This window comes from Pseudochaenichthys georgianus, chromosome 16 (assembly GCF_902827115.2).
Source record: "Pseudochaenichthys georgianus chromosome 16, fPseGeo1.2, whole genome shotgun sequence".
NCBI classification, from domain to species: domain Eukaryota; kingdom Metazoa; phylum Chordata; class Actinopteri; order Perciformes; family Channichthyidae; genus Pseudochaenichthys; species Pseudochaenichthys georgianus.
In genome coordinates, this window is record NC_047518.2 from 17,797,519 (window position 1) to 17,818,775 (window position 21,257).

At 40.2% G+C, this 21,257-nt stretch overlaps 1 protein-coding gene and 1 pseudogene across 1 annotated transcript; both read left to right on the plus strand.

The window, feature by feature from the left end:
* Window positions 1-1,326: 1,326 nt before the first annotated feature.
* LOC117460421 (protein LYRIC-like) lies at window positions 1,327-12,717 on the plus strand. Its single transcript, XM_071205826.1, has 13 exons — window positions 1,327-1,975; window positions 2,170-2,289; window positions 3,095-3,176; window positions 3,542-3,715; window positions 4,114-4,164; window positions 4,352-4,480; window positions 5,398-5,481; window positions 6,384-6,452; window positions 6,539-6,684; window positions 7,288-7,404; window positions 10,878-10,973; window positions 11,478-11,604; window positions 11,837-12,717. The coding sequence occupies exons 1-13, from the start codon at window positions 1,646-1,648 to the stop codon at window positions 11,899-11,901; spliced, it is 1,590 nt and encodes a 529-aa protein (XP_071061927.1). The 5' UTR covers window positions 1,327-1,645; the 3' UTR covers window positions 11,902-12,717.
* A 2,795-nt stretch (window positions 12,718-15,512) lies between these two features.
* On the plus strand, window positions 15,513-20,314 carry LOC139435401 (lysosomal-associated transmembrane protein 4B-like; annotated as a pseudogene).
* The last annotated feature ends 943 nt before the right edge of the window (window positions 20,315-21,257 follow it).

The following is a 21,257-nucleotide window of genomic DNA, read 5'->3' on the forward strand; positions in this document are numbered from 1 at the left end:
TTTATCTTTTTTTTTATCATTGTTACGTCCTGTCTGTATAAACGTGCTTTGAAATGTATTGTTTAATTTTACATAGTTGTCATCTAATAATCAAAATATATGTTTACTAATGTTACATAGTCTTTGTCAGCATATTATATACGCTATGCGTACAAAAATAAAAGTGACATTCATGAAACTTGCTGCATTTATTGTGACAACGGGGGCATTTCATGACGGGGAGGCATAATGTGTCACAACACCGGCGCTGTTGTTATTAGAATCTGGTGCTAGCTGCTCTAACGGATATAAGAAGATGTTTCTACAGTAATGTGGAGGGAGAGTCCTCTCCAGTCAGACTGAGAGGCTGATAACTACAGCTCAGTGAGGTAAAGGACTCTTGAGTGTTTAGAATCAATAGTTCAAACGGTTTGGTCACAATGTATGTAAACACATATTTCCAAGGCACTCCTTTATAATTATTGGGATAAACGGGTTTGAAATCATTCCAATGTATACTATAGGACAGCAACCACAAATATCCTTTAAAACTGGAGATAAAAAAAAAAATGCATAAATAAATGTTATGGTAAAAGAAGATATGAATAACAACAATAAAATAAGTTACATTCATTTGTTATTGGCTATGGTAGGTTATTGGTTATGTTCACATACTTATTTGATTACATCCACTTGTCTAAGATGACAACAGAGACTTTCGACCCAAAACCAGCTGTTGACTTGTGGATGCAAGCAGCTAATAGCAGACTCAACCAGAGAGAAAGTAGTAGGCCTACATCACCAGCTACCATGTCTGACAGAGAGGAAGACAGTGAGGAGAACAGTCAGGAGGGTAGTGATGACAGCTTGTAGGATTACTGGTCGTGCTAATGTTGTCTTGTGTTCACCTCTGTGTGTTCAGTGCCGTGTGTCTGGCAAATAAAGTCAAGACCCCCTCAAAAGTTACGGTTTATTTCATTTTAAGGATGAGCACCAAGCAACATCTCCAGGTGCTCCTTTGAGAACCAGGGCAAACAAGTTATGTGCACCCCTGACTCTGAGTATAACACCCGAAATATTTGGGTTTTCCTGTTAATGACCGCTAAACTGTGGTGGTACTGAAACTAAATATGACAACAGTGTTGGTCAAATAAAGATAAAACAATTATAAATTGTTGGTGTAATCTTTTTGTGTTTGAAAAACACATACTAACTATCTTGTCTTCATTATATTTCACACAAAAACATTATTTTTACTTAAATGATCGTTTCGGAAGAAATGCTGGTTGCTATTTACAACCTGGAACATCCAAATTACCAGCGACAGTGAAGGCACCGTTTCTCCTCCAGTCAAAACGGAGCCATATGAGGTGAATCCTCACGGTCACATAGTGGTGGTCAACTAACGGAGCATATTATCTTATGATGTTATCAGCTAGCAGGTTAGTTAGCTAACTTATTGTGTCACCACAGCCGTAAAGCGATTTAGCTTGCAGCTAGCAGGTTGTATGGCTTTTGGCCGATGTGGCTAGTGGAGGAAGGGATGCATGTTTTGTCTTTCATTATGTCGAAGTCGTTCTGTTATTTCTAGCTAGCACTGCAGGCTAGCTTAGCTAATAGCGGCGAGTAAAGCGTGACTAATCGGTTTGTTTGAAACACAATACAAATGGAGCAGTGGCAGAACGAGGCCTCTCAGCAGGTCAAGCTGCTTACAACTCGTCTGAATGAACTGTTGTCTAAAGGTCTGGGACTGCTGCGATCCGAGCTCGGCGTGGATTTGGGGCTGAAGCCTGAGCTGATTCCGCCATGGGTGATCCTCTTAGCGGCATGTAGCGGGCTACTGCTCCTGGTCGCTCTGTGGGCCTCAACCTGCCGGTCTCTCTTCAAGAAACGACCCGATGTAAGCCCTCTGGACGACGGGTTTGAATTGAAACGCGATGAGAGTAAACCTGTCAAATCCGAGGAACCGAAGAAAAAGAAGAAGAAGACGGAAAAGGCACGTAGCATACATTAAATCAGTCTGCACCCGATACGGCCACAGTGACAGTTGAAACTCATGTCAAAACCCTAGCTAGCTTCAAGCTAATGTCCGTCTAGTATATGCTAGCCTTGGGAGTTGTTACATAATGGGTTTTGTGAATAGAATATAGCTGACATTTTCATGACCCTCTTAATGTTTCTTTATTCCAGAAATCCCAGCCTAATGGGAGAGCTGTTACTGAATCACAGGAAGAAGCCATAGAATCTGAAGAGATAGTGCCACATCACCAGACGCCCCCACCAGAATCCAAGGCTGAGAAGGCTGCAGAGGTAATTTGCTATAACAAAGATGAATGGGCACACACACACACACACACACACACACACACACACACACACACACACACACACACACACACACGCACACACACACACACACACACACACACACACACACACACACACACACACACACACACACACACACACACACACACACACTCACTCATCATTATCTTGATGTGACTTGAACATATTGATCCGTTTAGTGTGATGGTGCACCAAGGTTTTGTTTATATAAATGTTAGCACATCATTATTTCTCGGGTACTCATCTCTGTAAATCAGTTAAGAAAACCCATGTCGCCCTGCAATGATGCAACCAGACCCGCTGCCAGTGTAATGTTACAGTTTTTAACATGCAGATGCAACAAAATCCTTGTGGATGTCTCCTGGCTTAGGACAGCAAAAGGGCAGCCTTTCTTTCAATGCCATCCTCTGTGTAAGGCCTAAAGTGACACGTAATGTGGTCATACATGTGCTCAATCTAAGGATGTGATCGTGCATTCACTCGAGCTGGAAATGGTGTTAACCAAATAGCACATGTAACATATTAAGGGCTTCTTGGACAGTGTGTGTGTAGTTTCACCTACAGTATTAATAGACATGGCTTGAGCGTGCTGATTTGATTGATGGCCCTGTTCAGTCAGCATGGGGCCACTTGCCCAGTTGCCGTTCTTGGAGATTAAATCATATGTGTAGTCAAGTATCAACTGTATCTCTTAACCCGTTTCTTTAAACTCTCTCTTAGACATTCTTTAATGTTGTCTTTATTATTTGATCTCTTTCTCTTCTAGTTAAAGAAGTCTAAGAAGAAGGCCAAACAGGCTGTGAAGGAGACAAAGACTGTGACTGCAGCTCGCAAAGAACCAGAAGAAGGTGAATTGTTAGGATGTATATGCTAATTAATTTATAGTGATGTATGGGTATTATACCATTAATTGGAGGAGGCCTTTCTTTGTTTATGTTGATGCTTAGTAAACCACTATTTTTCAGTTACAAAGCCATTGCACCAAATAGGGAATGACTTACTTCTTAACTATTTTGTTTAATTTGAACATGGCCTTTGTAACAAAACATAAGAAAGTGTTTTATACTCAACCTATTATTGTAGAACGTTCCCAGCAAGATATGGCTGATCCGGTATCCCGCCTAATCCATTCCAAACGTTCTCACTAATCCCAAAATGAAAACTTTCAGTACTTTGCAACTAATTCCACGGTGTTCACAATGTTTCTTTTCAGGCACATGGGAGACCAAGGTCAGCAACAAGGAGAAGCGTGAGCAACGCAAGAAGGATAAGGGCTCCAGTGATGGCTCCAACAGTCCTGGAGGAGGACACACACCTGTGAGCGCTTCCCCAGAGCAGCCAAAGGCCTCCGCTGCTCCCCCGCCTGCCAGCCAGACAAAGACAAAAGGTGGCTGATAAAATACAACTCTGAAATCCATGTATCTTTCATTTTGGTTGAGAGTTTTAGGATTTGTAAGAGGAAAGAAGTATGTTAATTATATTGTTCTTGAATACATTCAAATAAAACCTCCAGGGTTCTCTCTGACTAATAGCCTAAAGTGGCACCTAGAGAGAGATGTTTATGCCTTTTCTTGTGTATAGGCTGTTGTTGCATCTGATTGGTCTCTTGTTGAAAGGATGGTCTATAGATACAGGCTTTAGGGGAATTCAATTGACTCCCAGAATGCATTTTCCCTGAAGTGCTTCAGCTGAAGTGTTTGTCTGTGTTGCCTCCATTAACAGGCTCTCATGGATGTTGTTCTTGGCATACAGCATGTTGACCCCTTTTTGTTTGTTTCTTTTCAGGAGAATCTGCCAAAGTGAAAGTAGAGAAGGTTGAGGCTGTTGTACCTGCAGGTAAATGTCACCTGAAAAGTATTCATCTATTACCAGAAAAGACACCCCAAGCATTGTTCTCTCTATTAAAATGCTTTAGTTGACCAAAAAAGTCCACATGCTTTAATGCGGACTCCCATATTAGATGTGTCGCCAACCTGATCTGTGTTTAGTCTGGCTGAGTATCGATTTTCTGTCTTGGTGTTAGTTAACAATGAGGCGGTGGCTGCTGTGACGGACATGGCTGTGAAGGTTCCTGCTCCCACCGTCTCTCCGAAGGCCCGCCCCTGGACAACCACTACAGAGCCAGCATCAGTGTGGAGAGCGGAGCTTGATGGTAACACAAATATTTGAACACTTAATTGCGTTGTTGGTGAACCTTAATTGTGTGTAAAAGCTTTATTGCATTCCAAAAACCATGGACTATCCGATAACCTTTACATTGACTGCACTGTCATAGTAATAGACTCGCTGATTGATAAGCAGGACGGCTATTGATGCTAAAGTTACCTTAATAAATGGATCAGGTATCCATAAAACTGTCGCAACTACATTTGATAGCATTATAAAATAATAGACTTAAAGATTATAAAGTTAAAGTTTTTGTCATTGGACACAACAGTAAATCTGACCTCAAGGCTGCTCGGCTAGAGATCTTGGGGATATGAAGTTAATCAAATATTACAATATATTTTAACAAATGCCTCTGTTGATATTGCAACATATTGTAGGTTTGAGTATTTGTCCTTTTAAAAAATTATTTACAGCTTGATTTTATTGATAAATAATGATTGGTAACGTGGATATTATGTTCATGTGGGAGAAAATCACATCACTTCCCTATAATACAGCCTGGAACCAGGAAAAGACAACCCTTATACCATATTCCAAGTCTAACACAAGAAGTACTCTTGTATCCCAATACTGATATATTGCCCAATTACTTCAAAGACCACTGGGCAAATCATAATCTTCCAAGTAGCTGCTGAATACACAGTGGGGCAGTGTGATTTTGGCAGCTGATTTAGTATTATTCTTAGGACAAAAAGGCCTTTGTTTTTATTTTCCTTTTTATACTGATTTTATGCTTTTCAGAGTTTAACCTTGAATCACAGTCTGGTCATGGAAACAAAGTTGACAAACAGATTTCGTCATATTTACTTGGTTATACAGATCCCAGTGATCCACTGACTATTAAGTTAATTGTGTTGATTATTACCTTTTTAGAGCATCTGTGATCTGTGTGTGTTTCAGAGTCTTGGACAGTGATTGACAGGGGGATGGCCCTGGCGGAGCCAAATCTGGTGTCTTTAAGCAGCCTGGGTGTTGGTACTGCTGGTGAGTCTACAACAAAGTGGTGATGTGACAAGTACTGGTTTAATCTGGTTTACACCTCCTAGATGGCATATGTAGCTTCTCTTTTAGCAAAATGATGCTCCTCGTGTCCCCTCTTAGACCCCATTTACACGGGAACGCAAACGGACCGAATTCGTTATCAAAAAAGTCTTCCGTTCACACGCATTCGGCTCATTTATTAACGTGTCCGTTCACACGAGACCACTGGAGACGCTGTAGTACATATGCCGGGCCTGTAAGTGGCGCTGTACATCTGCCACAAAATACACCAAAAGCAGCGAAGAAGACCCCCGAGCATGGTTGCCTGGTTGCCCTTCTGTTTATGCCCCGCGGTAGATTTAGCAACATGTAGTTCTCCATGTCCACTTGTTACTGACGGTTGTGGTAGAGGAGCTGTAGATTTTGCACTAACATCTGTAGCAGGAGGGGCGGGGCTATGGCTTCATCGTTATCAGAAAATTATCGTATAGGACGTACACACGGAGCCGTTTGGCCCCCCCAGAGCATTCCGGTTGTAGATCTATCCACCTTGGGACCCGTTATCGTTTGCGGGGTCCGTTACGGCCTCGTATGAACGAACGGGCTATATGAAAGAGAAAAGTAGCGGAAACAACCCGTTTGCGTTCTCGTGTAAACGCCGCCTTAATAAATCGCTCCCATGGAAGATTTCCCAATTCCTTAAAGTCTTCTATCAATTGGCGTGGCATAGATGCCGCACCACAAAAGATTAACAAATAATATTGAGTTATGATTTAAAATGAACAGTTAAAATGATCTTGGTAATCTATTTAACAATTTATATATCTGAATTTATAAAAGACTCCTCTCACTAAGTCGATACTGTAAGGTTTTGAAATGTAGTTCCTCTTCCTCTGTGTCTGTAGAGCCTGAGCCTGTGAAGGAGCTGCCCTGCCTCAGCCCGCCTAGAGTGGACGACGAGTGGTCCGGACTCAGTAAGGACAAGATGGGCTTTAACTGCTCTATTTGACTTTATAGATCTGATTGTGTTTTACAGTTTCTCATGCTCTTTCTTACTCAGATGGTGGATCAGTGGACTCCAGCTCTGATTGGAACGCCCCCGCTGAAGTCTGGGGCAACTATGAGGAGGAAACTCCTGAGCCCCCTCCCATTGTGGAGCAGCCGCTGCCGGAGCCCTCCAAGGTGGACCTGCTGATGGCAGTAGCTGTAAGTGTGCACGGTCATAGGGCAAAACTAAGTACTAATGAGGGTTACCTGGAAGTTTAAAAAGAAGAACCCAGCAGTATCTAATGGCTCCTCTGACTGGGGCACAAACAGCCTTTGTCATGATTTAGTTAGAATAAGGAATAGAATGAGGAATATCACAACTCATGCACACCCACAATATACTCACACACACCTACAATACACTCACACGGGTGGGTTCTGTCATTGTGACAGATTAGACCATTTCCCAATACAAACAGTGTTTTTAAACTCTGTTCATGATAGACATTTTGTACCAATTGGATTTGTATAATAATAATAATGAACATAAATGTAAGAATAGTGGCATGTATTGCTGTGTCAATGCTGTTCTTGGTTCTACCAACAGATGGCGCCAGAGTAGGATAATCGCTTATCTCATCTAGCGACGCTCTCCATGCAATGACTTTGCCTGATTCACATCGACACAATTAAAATTTGCTTTAAAAAGATGGAAGGAAATGTAAATAAGTAAGAGCTTATCTTGGAGATCTGGTAAAAGAAAACATTAGCAGATCTTTTAACTATTTTCTGACAAATGTCTTGATGTGTTTTCTTTGTCAGGACTATGATGAAGATGAGAAGGACAAGGGAGAGACTGCTGGTGATGGAGCTGCTAAAACTAAGAAGAAGAAAAAGAAGAAGAAGAAGGCTGCTGAGGAGGAAGGAACAGCTGGCCAGGTAACTGCTAGTGCAGGGTGTCCGCGGGGTCTCAAAAAGTATTAAAAGTTGATAAATCAATTTGGCGAAAATTAAGGCTATTAAAAAGTATGAAAGCTGGTTGGAGGGGCCCCCACAGACTCTAGAATCGCCACTGTCGATGGGGGATCAAAGCTGTCCGGTCCCAAATGCTAAGTGCTAGCCAGAAAGCAGCGGCGTTTAAGTCCCGACTCTCCCGATGACCAATCCGTGCCTCCCCTGACTGCACGTCGCTGACACACACTGCTGCAGTGCAGACTCTCTGCACGGAGGAGCCGCGGAGGAAGAGGAAGAGACACGCGTTCACTAAGCCGAACTATATCCGGTCCCAGAGATCTGCTATTTTAAAGTAAAGTCAACACATATCGACCCTAAATATAGTCTATATTAAGAACGAGAAAAGTCTTAACATATATATCGTTTTTTGTAAACGTATGACAAATGTGTGAGGGTGATGACGTCAGAGCATCGTCCTATGTGCCGGGCTTAGCCCCGGACAGCCCCAGCCCAATTTAACCCCTGGGTATTTGTGAGGGCGCTCCTATATGGCATTACCATATGGGGCGGTGGTGGCGAAGTCGATAGGGACTTGGCTTGGCAACTGGAAGGTCACCAGTTCAAGTCCCGGCAAGACCAAGTGCTACCGAGGTGTTCCTGAGCAAGGCACCGTTCCCCACACTGCTCCCCGGGCGCCGTTCAAAATGGCAGCACACTGCTCCTAACACTAGGATGGGTCAAATGCAGAGAAACAATTTCCCCACGAGGGATTAATAAAAGTCCATCTTAATCTTACCCCACTGAAGCTCACCAAAGTTTCATATATTTCATAGTTCAAAGTTTTGTCAATTGTTTTGTTTATTGGTTTCTGTGGAGTTTTACTGGAATGAAAGAGCACAGAGTACAGAAGCAACAAAGCAGCATACTGCATTAAACCTAACCTTGACAGAGAGGTTGAAGTTCATGTGGAGAGGAGGCTTCAGTAGTCTGTCTGTTTTATCTCTTGGGAACAATGCCTAAATCAATGCATTGGGTTGGTCACACAATTCATTCTCTTGTGCTTTGCTCTATCTGAATTAGGGCTGGGCGATATGGTCTCTAAATTATATCGCGATATTTACTGACTATCGCGATACACGATTTTATATATATATATCGCGACATTCTGAAATTTTCTCTAAAACACATTTTTTTATTTTATTTAACCCCTTGATGTTTACAGTCACGCCAGTATGATGATTCTAGTAGTCCCTGCAACATATGTCTGCATTAAACCATTGTTATTTATACTGTCTTCATTAGTGGTTTCCAGTGGCATTTCTATATGTACAAAAGTGGTGGGGCACAACAAACTTAGATGTCTATAAGCTTCTGCAGTGAGGTTCATGGCTGCTGACGCACTGGCACTGACTCTTCAGGTTTACAAATATTATATTTTGACCTAAATCAAAATATAATATTATTTTCAAAAGCTTTTTTTGTCTGATGCTTCAATTAATTTTAAACGGACAGTTCAACAGAAGGATACCCAAAAAATGTAATTTTATCATTTAAATATTGAATTGTTCTCTCTTAGTAAGATCCCATTTTCAATACAATTGCAGTCTTAACTTGACTTGAAGATTAAGTCCATTTGCCTATCCTTCTGGGTTTTGTCCCACATGGCTCTAAACAGCTCAATAGGCACACACTGTAGACACTAATTAGAAGAACACAGACTAAAACAGCAATGAGATGAATCAGATGATTAAACATGATCTTAAAATATATTATATTTTTTAATTTATGTTTTGCATTTTTTTGTAATCATTATTTTTAATACTTTCTGCTGACACTAGGTGGGGCCCCTAATGACCAGTCGCCACTGGTGGTTTCTATTAAAATGATTTTAACCAACACACAAAAATATATACTTAGAAAAAAGGGAATGTAAAATAATGAGACAAATGTGAGGTAAATCATTCTTCGTGCATATCAACAAACCAGTGCATGATGTCAAACTGGTTTGGTCAAAAACGATATACAAAAAAATAGCTGCATTCTGTGCAAGATTGTGTCATGTCTGCAGTCAGTACTAACCACACGTTTTGTGCCCAAAAAATCGGGAGCATTTGAAAACCACCGCGGGGTGGGGTGCTAGTGGATCGCCGGAGCTCTGTTAGATTAACATTAACATGCTTATTGTAGTTGTAAGTGCACTGCCTTGCGGCCTGTAGCACCATCCTAGATGGAGCATATGTGTGGGCTGGAAAGGAGTGAGCAGAGGGTCGAGTTGTCGATTCTTGTTCTGTTTTCTGTGATATATTTTACTCACCCTCAGTTGCGCGCGTTACTAAAGAGACGCGCTGCCATGGAAACCAAACAATGGTGTAGCTGTATTAAAGTCCGAGTGGAAACAGTACTGAGTAAATCTGATTATGTCAGAAATGCGGGAGAAATATGACCCCGGGAGGAAACCGGGAGAGGGCAATGAAATCGGGAGGGTTGGCAAGTATGGTTGTAACATCGCTGATATTAAAAAACAGGCAGACTGATAGCCTACTCACCAATGGCGAGGTGCAGCCGGTGGCCAAAACATTGCAGTCTTTTCCACTTATTGAGGCTCACAGCTTTGATGATGTTACTCCCGTTATCTGTGGTGATACACACCTGACGAGCCTCTGGTAAGTTCCATGACAGGAGAGCCTCTTGTAAACCTTGCGCTATTATCTCGCCTGTGTGATCCTCCGGGAAAAAGGACGTTTGGAGGCGGGGCCTGCGTGTGTGCCTGCGTCTGTGACTGTGTCTATGAGGGAGAAAGGAAAGCTCATTTTGGCCGCGGCGGGAAACTGATTTGACAACATAATACTCGATGTTCACGATGTGGTCATTTACGACATCGCATGTAGTGCAATCCACGATGTATCGTGTAAACTAGATATATCGCCCAGCCCTAATCTGAATTGTGATAAGGAGTTATCACAAACTGTTTAGTTATACTATCTTACAATCCATACTGTATATAGTCAATGTGAGGTAAAGTGTGTCGCCAATGTAACTGGTTAGAACTCCAAGTGGCGATGAGGTCTTAAAATGTATGGAAAGGGTCTTAAAAAAGGTGTTAAAGGGTATTACATTTGACTTCAGGATTCCTGCATATACCCTGTAGTGACAACAGAACATTGTCTGTACAGAAATCAAGTGACCTAAGTCATTGTTTTCCAAATGTACAATTCCAATCAAGGAAACCCAAATTAAGTATGACTGACTAATACACACACTACATGTGTATGTAACAGGGTGTACCTAACCTGTATCTGTATCATTCATATTATTTTACTAATTTGACTTTTATTCTTCTTGACATTCAAGAAACGTTATTAAAGTAAATTCTTATCGCTCCTGATTGGTTTGCATGACCTTTCTAAAGATCCCTGTGAATTCTCTGCCGTGTATAACCTTGCTTGTGTCCTGTGCAGGGGGAGGAGCCAGAGAAGGAGGCTCTGCCTGCAGCCTCGATGAAGAAGCAGGAGAGTGCTGCTGCCGTCCAGCCTGTCAAAGCAGCTGCTGTCGAGGTCAGTGGAGCTAACATCTGACTCCAGAGCAGCTCATTAGAAGGGCATTTTACTGCAGAGCGCTTCCCGTTGTGTCATATTGTTACGGCCCACCCTTAAAATGGCCCTATGGGGCTTACAAAATTCCACCACTAACCCAAATAGAACACAAGACACCTTTTTTAACATCATCATATCCATAGGATTTATTATAATTATGTAACATGAAACACAGCAGTCCCCACACCAGGGGCCTCCCCCTCTTCTGCTGCGGCACTGGAGCTTTTAAGGACTTCCTTCTCCAGGTGCACCTCGTCTGAACCTCGTTACAGCAATGCAGCACACTTGGGTAGAGGAACGGGGAATACATACAGCCGTAACACATGGAGGGTGTGAATACTGTTAGAAGTGTACATAAGACGAATCATTCTGCCATATTGCAATAAATAATGTATATGTACATTTGCCACATAACTGCAATTTGATCTGATTCATTCTTTCAACACTAACTCCTTTTTCCTCTAGGTGAGAGTGGAGCAACCAGTGAAGGAAAACATATCCCAGAAACCCCCTGTCACACAAGTGCCACTGAAGCCAACTGAAGGAGAGACCACTGCCAAGCAGAAGGGCCTTTCTGCTCCTACACAACAAAGTGAGCACATTTACACCCCTCCAAAAAGAACAATAGGACCCCTTTAAACAGTCCTTAACTTGTTGGCCTTGTTGTTTTTGTCATCCCTTCCTGAACCTCATCTGTCAGCCATTATATTAGATTAACCCTTTATGACAATTACAAGAACTGAGCTAAAACGACCTGTTCACCATTTGTAGATCACATGCTTTAGAATTCTGACTAATCAGCTCCTGCCTTCCCGCTTCCTCAGACAAACCTGAGGAGAGCCAAGCGCCCAAGCCGGCTAAGAAGAAGAAGGCGAGGAGAGAGACATGAGACTGAATCGACTCTGCAGACCTCTGTATGCAAAAGACTTCATATCCCGTTTATGCAACACCTTTTGTGACGAGAACACTAGCAGAATCAAGGTCTCCATGATGGGCTTCACCCTACAACCAGTCTGGAAATGAAACCACTTTTATACACGTTGAGTGTCGGCCGATGGATCTTTAAACCTAACACGGTGTTAATGATTCTTAAGTATGCATTTGATATGCTTGATTCTGTCTTCTAATTCCACGAATCAAATAACTGATTGAGAGAGCTGTATCGTAGTAATTAGACATAGTAAAAATACGTTTAGAAATGTGATGTTGTGGTGGAGGCTAACCACTGGAGTTTACTGTGTAGGGAATGAAGACGGTTGCCATGCTTCAGGTCACTCAACAATGGTCCATGATGTTGAATTGGCCTTTGCTATATGCAGTCTTATTTTATTTGAAGTTGTGCGTCATGATTACACAGCGAGTGCTGTTGGTTGAAAAGAGCTGAGAGATCAAATGTTAACTTCACATCAACAGGGTGTTACTGACATAAATGAGATGTGAGCATTAGTGGGCTGAGCACTAGGGAATCATGCCCCGTTCTGTATTTTTGCATTCTTATCTGTGACTACAACATTTCAATCTCTGCAGTCTCTATGGTGTGTCCCTGCTGTTTTTACTATCTGACAGCTTTGTGGCCTGAGCCTCTGAGCATAGATGTACCATTGCAGTCTCATCAGCCTCTTCATGATTTTCCACCTGTGGTTGATTCGAAAGTCTTCAAAACCTTTTGTAAAACATGTTTGTAATAAAAGAAAAGCTAAAGCCATATGTAAAAAGACTAAATTAAGTCCAGTTCTTCTATATTTGGGCTTCTTTTTATAGGTTGAGTCAACTACTGGAGGGACCAGCAACATAACAGTCATCCAAAGGAACAACTATTTACTATTATCAGAAAATTAAACTAGCAATAAGTGCCTAACAAGGCAGTTGCCATGGATGATTTGTTTACACCCTCCTGGATCCATCTTTCCTTTTTTTAAATATACAATCCCATTATCATTTTGTCATTTGTATTCCCTGTGTTTTAATAGTAATACCTTGTATTCTGCAAAGGTCTTAAGACAGGATATCATATGCTGTACACACTTTAAAGCCCCTAAGACACAAGTGTGATTGCAGGCTCGTGCACCAAAGGGCACCTGCCCTTTTTCCCTCCTATTAGAAAAGTGCCCTTTGCAAATGTACATTTGTAATGTGTTTTTTTTTTTTTTTTGCGTAACCCAGTTCTCAAAGGATAAACAGAAGTTCCTAAGCCAATCGAAACAGAGTTTTCGACACAGAAGTGACTTGGCCAATCAGAATGCAGGTCCCGCAGAACCTTTGGCGGGCTTACTGTCTCCTCTGTTCAGATGCAAGGTGACAGTGAAGGGAGAGACCTGCTGCAGTACAAATATACAGGTGCATCTCAATAAATTAGAATAGGGTGGAAAATGTAATTCAATTCAAATGGTGAAACTCATCTATTATATAGATTAATTACACACAAAGTTAATTATTTCTAGCTATTAAAAGTTTTGAGCTTGATGATTATGAAATCAAAAAATTCTGAAAATTAGAATATTACATAAGACCAATACAAAAAATGATTTTTAATACAGAAATATTGGCCTTCTAAAAAGTATGTTCATGTTTCAGATCCAATTACTGTGTTGGGCCTGCTTGAATTACTGCATCCATGTGGCTGTGGCTCTGCTGAGCTGTGATGACTCCACAGGTTGCTTCAGTAGTGGCCTTCAGCTCGTCTACGTTGTTGGGTGTGGTGTCTCGTCTTCTTCTTGACAATATCCCACATATTCTCAATAGAGTTCAGCTCAGACGAGTTTGCTATAATCAAGCACAGTAAATCCATGGTCATTAAACATGGTACTGTTGGCAGTGTGGGCAGGTGCCAAGTCCTGTTTGAAAATTAAATCAGCGTCTCCATTTCATAGACGGTCTGAAAAAGTCACTGGAATTCTGCCATTAAGAAGTCGTGGACTAAAAAAATACTGACAGAATTTGGTCCGGACTGAACAATGTCAGAAGAAAAAGGTGAATGAGGTGGGAAATGCCCTAAAATAGGTTTTAAAATGTATTTAGAATATATATTATATTTGTTCTTATTTAAAGGGAGTAGGCCTAAACCACGCCACGATTCCACTTGTCATTTCTAAATGTAAAGTATTAAAGTTAAGCTTCCTTTCTATAACTTTCTGGAAATGACAGGTTACATCATGGCATTTGATCCTATTAGTCTGTCCCAGTGTTTATCATTAGCAGGACTGATAACTGCATCAAGAACCCCAGAGTCACACAGGAAGCAGTTCAGCCTTCAAAATAAGAGCGTTGGGTCAAATATTTACTTGTGTGCATTGTATGCAGGTTGTTAACAGTCTAATGAACAAATAAGGCAACGACATGGCTTGAGGAAATTAAACATTGCTTTATGTTCATAATTTTGCGTTGCTTATTTTTTAATCAAGCACAAACGAGGCAAACTGTTTGTTCTTGTGAGGAACACAGGGGAGGTATAACATTATTTCTTCATTAAATCAACATTTTCTTTTGATACATTCCTGTATGGCAGAATAAAATAACCTATTTATTCCCATGAGGGAATAAGGGCATTGCTGATGACAATATTGTTTAGCATAAAAGACCAACAAAAACTATTAAAACACAGTTAAAATCAGTAAATTGGTGTTTAAAATAATATAGTCTCCATTTAACGACTGCAACACATAGGCTAGGATAGCTCGAGAAGCTGACACAGGGGAATGTTTATGTTTGGAAGAGAGGAGGCATACAGACTATATAACAACAAAGAGTATACATTAAAACAGTATTTTAATTTGACTTATGGTATCAAAAAAAAAAAAGAAGCCCTGGCATGAAGGTAACATGATGAAATGTGTAAATATTGCATGAAGCACAGGACAGTCTGAACGTTTGAAGTGACTCTTTTTGGCTGTGGTTACATGATCGCGTCGCAGACCATGCTGCTGGTTGAATTCAGAATATACTGAAAAGCTATGATAATGGAGAAACTGGACAGCCTTACTAATGACAGTTAGTAATATATTTGAGGAAGGCCCCGGACAACCATATTTTTCTAAGCCCGTTTGACAAAGTAAAATGTCTGAATTTAAAGGTAGATAGCTGTGCTACAGCCATCATCTAAGAGGAATATTTAGGCTTTTTGAAATGAAACGGAAAAACATGTCACCTGGATTCTGATATATAATTTAAGCAATTGTAGACTTAACAATTAATCGATTAATTGAGAACACAATTGACAAATTATGTGATTATCAAATAGTCATTAGAAGCCACATTGTAGACAAAAGTAATACAAAAACTAATAATGGTACATCTTCTGAATTTATCAACTCATTTTGATAATTAAGGAGAGAAAGAAAGGATATTTGCATAACACATTGATCTACAACGTGTTTATTGTCTTCTTTGTATCCTACTCCGTAGGCAGTAGGCTACATAGAAAATAGTTGTATTGTGAAATCGGAAGTCATATTTGCCTTGACGTTAGCTTGACTAACGTTTGTTAAGCCGCTCACGGTGAGGTCAGAAGCAGCCGGATCCCGTTCGTCAACAGAGGACCGACCGGAGGCACAACGCGCGAGCTCCATCCATTTTAAACACCAACATCGTTCGTTGACGCTCGCGCAGTTGTTAGCACACGCGCAGACAACATGATGCTTTCCCCGTGGGACCGCTGGTTCTCCACCAGCTGCTGCCTGTGCTGCCATGTCCGCACTGCAACCATCATCCTGGGGGTCTGGTACATGGTGAGCCCCTCAGCTGTCACTTCTCCTGGAGCCCTGCAGAGACCGAGCAGGGAAAGTAGGAGCAGGAGCACATTATACCTCATCATACCTCAGCCTTCATACCGTGTGCTGCATTTTATGATTATTATGAGGGAATTTAAGAAAGATTCAAACCTATATTATTAGTGTATTTTAGGAAAATTAATTAATTGTGCTGCTTCTTTGCCCACTGCAAACTTTAAAGCATACCATTTTATTTTACTGTTAGCTAAGCTATTTGACTTATAGAGGCCTTTATATGATGGTTCTTTATTTCTAAATGGGCATTATTCAGTGGGTTATTCATTGGTTTATGTTCCTCTCGCGTCAATGATGTATACACAATTTACCTAATTAAGACCACGAATATTTATAATTAGAAAAACTCATACTGTGGATATTTTGCTAGATCAAAACATGAAAATATATGTGCAATCTTTTTTATATTCAATTCTCACTCGTGGCTATCTTCCTCTGTTTAACTGAATGAGCAGGAGACGGTTAGTTAAACCAAACAGCACTTGTGGAAAAATCCTCTCTCCTCTCCCTATGAATAATTTAGAAGTTGGCCTCTTCAGGTAGCAGATTTTGTGTCACCCCTATTGACGGCAGAGAATTTTCCATGACATTCATCTGATCAATGGGGATGTATGAGTCATCTGCATAATGAACTGCATTGGCCAGACCAACACCAAAGCCAATGTATGTGCCTGGACTTAGAGCTTGACTGTACGTCATTTAACATTGCTCCACTATCTCCACTAAGGATTTTGTTTTGTTTCCCTGCAGCTCATGAAAATGTTTTCATTTTCAGCTCCTCCCTTTTGCATTCTGTCTGTATTTCCCTCCATTTGTTGACTTTTTATTCACCACTATGTCTTCTGTCCCTAAGCTCATCAATGCCGTGGTGTTGCTCATCCTGCTCACAGCGCTCAGTGATCCTGAGCAGTACCACCTGACCAGTGCTGAGTTGGCTAATGACCTGGATGTCATGGATGATGCCAGTAAGTATCCCATAAAGCCAGTCTGTGCTTTACATTGAATGTGTAAACTCACAATACCACCATCAACTCAATACTATCGTTGTATTCCAATATCTTAACATTTATGTTTCATAAAATCTCAGATAAACAGTGTGTTTGCATTCTGTAAGAAAACTCCACTGACCTCTACAGTGTTTCTATTATACCTGAAGCTTAATCTCCTATAATGGAGCGTGACAGATGACTTAATCTCTGCCTGCGGGGGAAAACCCCAATAGAGTTGTCAACTGACTAATAGAATGATTTATTGTGTGATTAATGTGACCTCACACATTAGTCTAGAATGATGATGGTCGGTCAGCACTTCTTATAAATCAGACACCTAAAGCCACAGACACGCCATTTGGCGAGCGTTTGGAAAGCCTTCTTAACAGCAGGTGTAAGTGGAACAGTCTGACAGACAGCAGCGTGATGGGTTGACTATTGTCACCGCTCCAAGGGATTAGGAGTCCTGTGGTCCTCTCCAAATATTCTGATTTGACAAACGTCAAGCTGTAGTGACAGTTCTTACATTTCATTTTAGACCTTTTGCCACTCCAGTTGGAATTATGGTGCTAATTTAGCTGGAAAGTGATTCAGATAATCATCAAAATATGACACTTTTATATTATTATTGGTTTTTGTCTTCATTAAACAAGAAACATGCATACAAATGTATTAATCCGACATGATTTATACACACGTCATACTAAAACAGACACTTAATACATTAAAAAGTCTCTATCACAGTAACAATTTCAAAACTCATTTTGGTTTTGCTATATTTAAACAGACAATACTAAATATCAATACTTTATCCTAGATTATATTTTTGACCCTTTAACTTTTTCCTAAATTGCTCTTATAGGCCTACTGTTTGTACATACCTCTTTTTTTTGTCTCCATTCATCTTTGCTTATTTTGTGCTGCTGCAACAGCTGCATCAGGGCTCAAAAAGGGCTTATTTTAGCTAATCGTTAGAAGTTTTTTCAGCAAAATACTGTATGTGTTTGATGCTGTGCTTTTCTTGGCAGAGGCACTAGTCATTTGGAACAATGGTTCAAATACATAATTCAACATACATAATTCAATATGACTTCAAAACATGCACAGCAGTAGGTTAGGACATAACGCTGCTCTGTGCTATGCTATTTCTGCTTTAATATATCATGCCGTTGTGTTGTTCATAGAATGTTCGACCATTTCACAAAAAATCTAACATAAAAATATCTGTATGTTGAGGTAGATTACGGAAGCCTAGAGAGGGAAGTCATGTGTTGAATTTAAATTCCTTGGAAGTGGAAAAAAGTGTTCTAATCTATTTCTGTCCATCTGTAAAAACAGGGAAAAATAAGTAGACATGTATGTTGTTGTAATATTAATTTGGGCGACAGTGGGCTGACGTGACCCATTTCCCCATGTCCTAAATCTAAAGAGACCTACAAACATAAACGTTTTGCTCAGGTTTTAATCTCTCCATGAATTCTAAATACAAGGTGCAAATATTGTTTGTTAGCAAGCTACCACGCATTTAGAACATGGGGAAGTGGTCTACTCACAAAATCCTCAAAATAAATCACCTGCCAAAACTTTTCCACCCACTTGTTCAAAGGATAAAGAATAAGTGAGGGAAGGATTATTCTGACTGATTATTCAAACCTTTTTTCTCCTGTTCTTAAATCATAGGCACAGATTTGTGATGTACTAGATCAGGGTGGGATTAGTTTAGTTTAGCTAGCATAAAGAGTGGACAGCTAGCATGTCTTTTTCCAAAGTTAAAGTGGACACACAGCTCAGTTATTGCATGTTAAAACCATCTCTTTTTATAATCATGACATTTTCATAAACATTTGAGATTATCCAGAGGTCTCTAACTCTTTCTGCCCACTTTAAACATAGCTAAATTAGAGGCTGAGAAAATCGTTTTATATTGCCTTTCTATACACTTTCAAGCCCTTTTCAGAGAAAATGCGATTCATCCTTTGATTTTCAGTTTATTGTAAATGGGCATGGAGTTAAACTCCCTATTTCTTCCACTATACCCTTGTCACTGTGTTTTGGTTTTGCACGGCGCTATTCTTATGTAACAGAATGTTATGCAGGGTTGGTTTGAGGCTGGGTTGGCATGGAGCGAATGACAGAGTGGAGGTTCATGTCTGGTTGACATAATGCAGCTTGTTGCTTATCTTCTTATTTGCATGTACAGCACTTTGGCTTGACCAAAAATCGTTTTTAAGATGTGCTATATAAATAAAACTTGATTTGATTTGTACAGAATTTGTATTTCAGAGAACATGATGTTGTCATTGAATGTGCCTTGTGATTTTGACTCCCCCTTCCTCTGCTGCAGGCATGTGCATTGCCTCTGCGATCTCTGTGCTGATGATACTGATATGTGGGATGGCAGCATACGGTGCATACAAGGTAAACTGATGAGTCATTAGGATTTCAGTAACACCTTCTATGACACCAATGTAGATAAAGCATTACAACGTGCGGCATAAGCTGATTTAATTCATTACAAGCTGGGTATACCACTATAAGTGGTCAAGTTTACTTCAACTACTTTTAATATATTAATGAATGCTTTTAACTCTAATAATAAAGTGCTATATGCCAATTATAACGCATTCATGTATGTTAATATGCATTATAAACATAGACCTATGTTTAGTATTAATTGTATTATGAAGAAATCAACAACACTTTCTATGACACCTGTGTCATAGAAAGTGTTGTTTATTTTCTTCATATACTATTTACAATGCTACTGGTTAAAATAAGGCTAAATGTACAGTGTTAAAATAATACAAATATTTTTATTTTAAACATAATGTAATCTCCCGTTCTAGCTCTGATTGATGTCCACAATATCTAACTTAAATACCTAAAAGACATCTCTATCTCCGTTTCAGCTGCATCCCACCTGGATCATCCCATTTTTCTGTTACCAAATATTCGACTTTGCTCTGAACACCCTGGTGGCGATCAGCGTTGTGGTTTACCCCAACACATACAGGATTACCTGCAGCAACTGGTACGAGACTTCAAGTGTTTTCCTCTTGAAAGTGAAGTCAGTGATGTTTAACAGCACAATATTGAACTTTATGGTTTAGAAAGGCTTTTGTAGGTTCTGAAATGTTCTCAGTTCAGTACTGATGGATGTACAGTTACAATGTCTCTACTATCTAATGCTCCTTGCACCTCAAATAAGCTCTGTTTTTTTTCTGACTCCTTTGCAGCCTGATAACTTCCCTTACAAAGAGGAGATCGCTGCTCTCAGTAATATTTGCTTGGCCCTCATCGTGCTGATCTTCATCGGCTCTATTCTATTCTTCAAGGTAAGGTTTTCTTTCTCTCTAATTAACACTTCTTCATACACTTAAGAACACGTAGAGTCATTACAGACCTGCCAGGGTTATATTTTTTTAACACATTTTCTTACAAGAGAAAGTATGTCTATTTCAACCTTGACAGAGGCACCTGCTTTTAATGTAACTTTCTATATTGATATACCTGTATGCAGGGGCGCCGCTAGGGATGTTGGGCCCCATGAAAAGATATCACATTGGGCCCCACCACCAGGCCCAGGCCACGCCAACCAAGCACAATGCTGTAACCACACCTCCAGAACCCAACCCACTCATTTATGCTTTTAAGAACTCTACCTGTACAGGCTTGCATCTATCTTGTAGTCCAATACTAACTGCACAATATTTACTGACATTGAGCTGTGACAATATAACACTGTGCAGACGTGCAACATTCTACTGCAGTAGAATTCACTATTTGAAATAACACTAACATTCCTGACAATAGAACCTCAATAGTCATCATGGTGTACATGCCTTTTTAATAACATTTTTAATGGAACATTCAAAAATCTAAATAAATATAACTTAAATATACATGACCTCTTAAATTAAAAAAGTGAACATTAAAGAGCCTGTGACAGCCTCCCAACAACTGTTATATTGGGCTACTAGTCATCTCGAACCGTCAGTTTAAAAAAGAAGTTGTGATACCGTTCCGATAAATATCAATAATTTCGAACATCGCGGGAAATTCCTTCGACTCATTTTGGAGTTTTGGGGGAAGCCGGAAGTGACGTCAATGCGGGAACGCTTCACTGTGCGGCGAGAGAGCCAAACACGGACAAAGTGTGTCGTCATGCGTAGAAACGCGTTAATAACTTATTAATGGAGTTGACTACAGTATATTCATATTTGTCAGTGCTTTCATGTCAATTCGGCGAACATAAACATAAATGATCGTGGTGAAGATGATGATTAAATTAGGATTAAAAATCGGTAGTGAGAGCTGCTGAATTTCCTCCCGTCGGATGTGATAGAAAACAAATCGATTATTTTTGTAGTTGTAAACTCAAGTGGATGAAACTACATTTATTAGTGCTTTCATGTCAATTTGGCGAACATATGATACATTAAATGATCGTGAGGATGATGATTAAAAATCGTTTG

Bases quoted from the DNA above. Each gene is read 5' to 3' on its own strand.
- LOC117460421 (XM_071205826.1), top strand. From the start codon at position 1,646: ATGGAGCAGTGGCAGAACGAGGCCTCTCAGCAGGTCAAGCTGCTTACA. The intron at 4,481-5,397 runs GTAACACAAATA...TGTGTGTTTCAG, and splicing joins GTGGAGAGCGGAGCTTGATG to AGTCTTGGACAGTGATTGAC. The intron at 10,974-11,477 runs GTCAGTGGAGCT...TTTTTCCTCTAG, and splicing joins TCAAAGCAGCTGCTGTCGAG to GTGAGAGTGGAGCAACCAGT.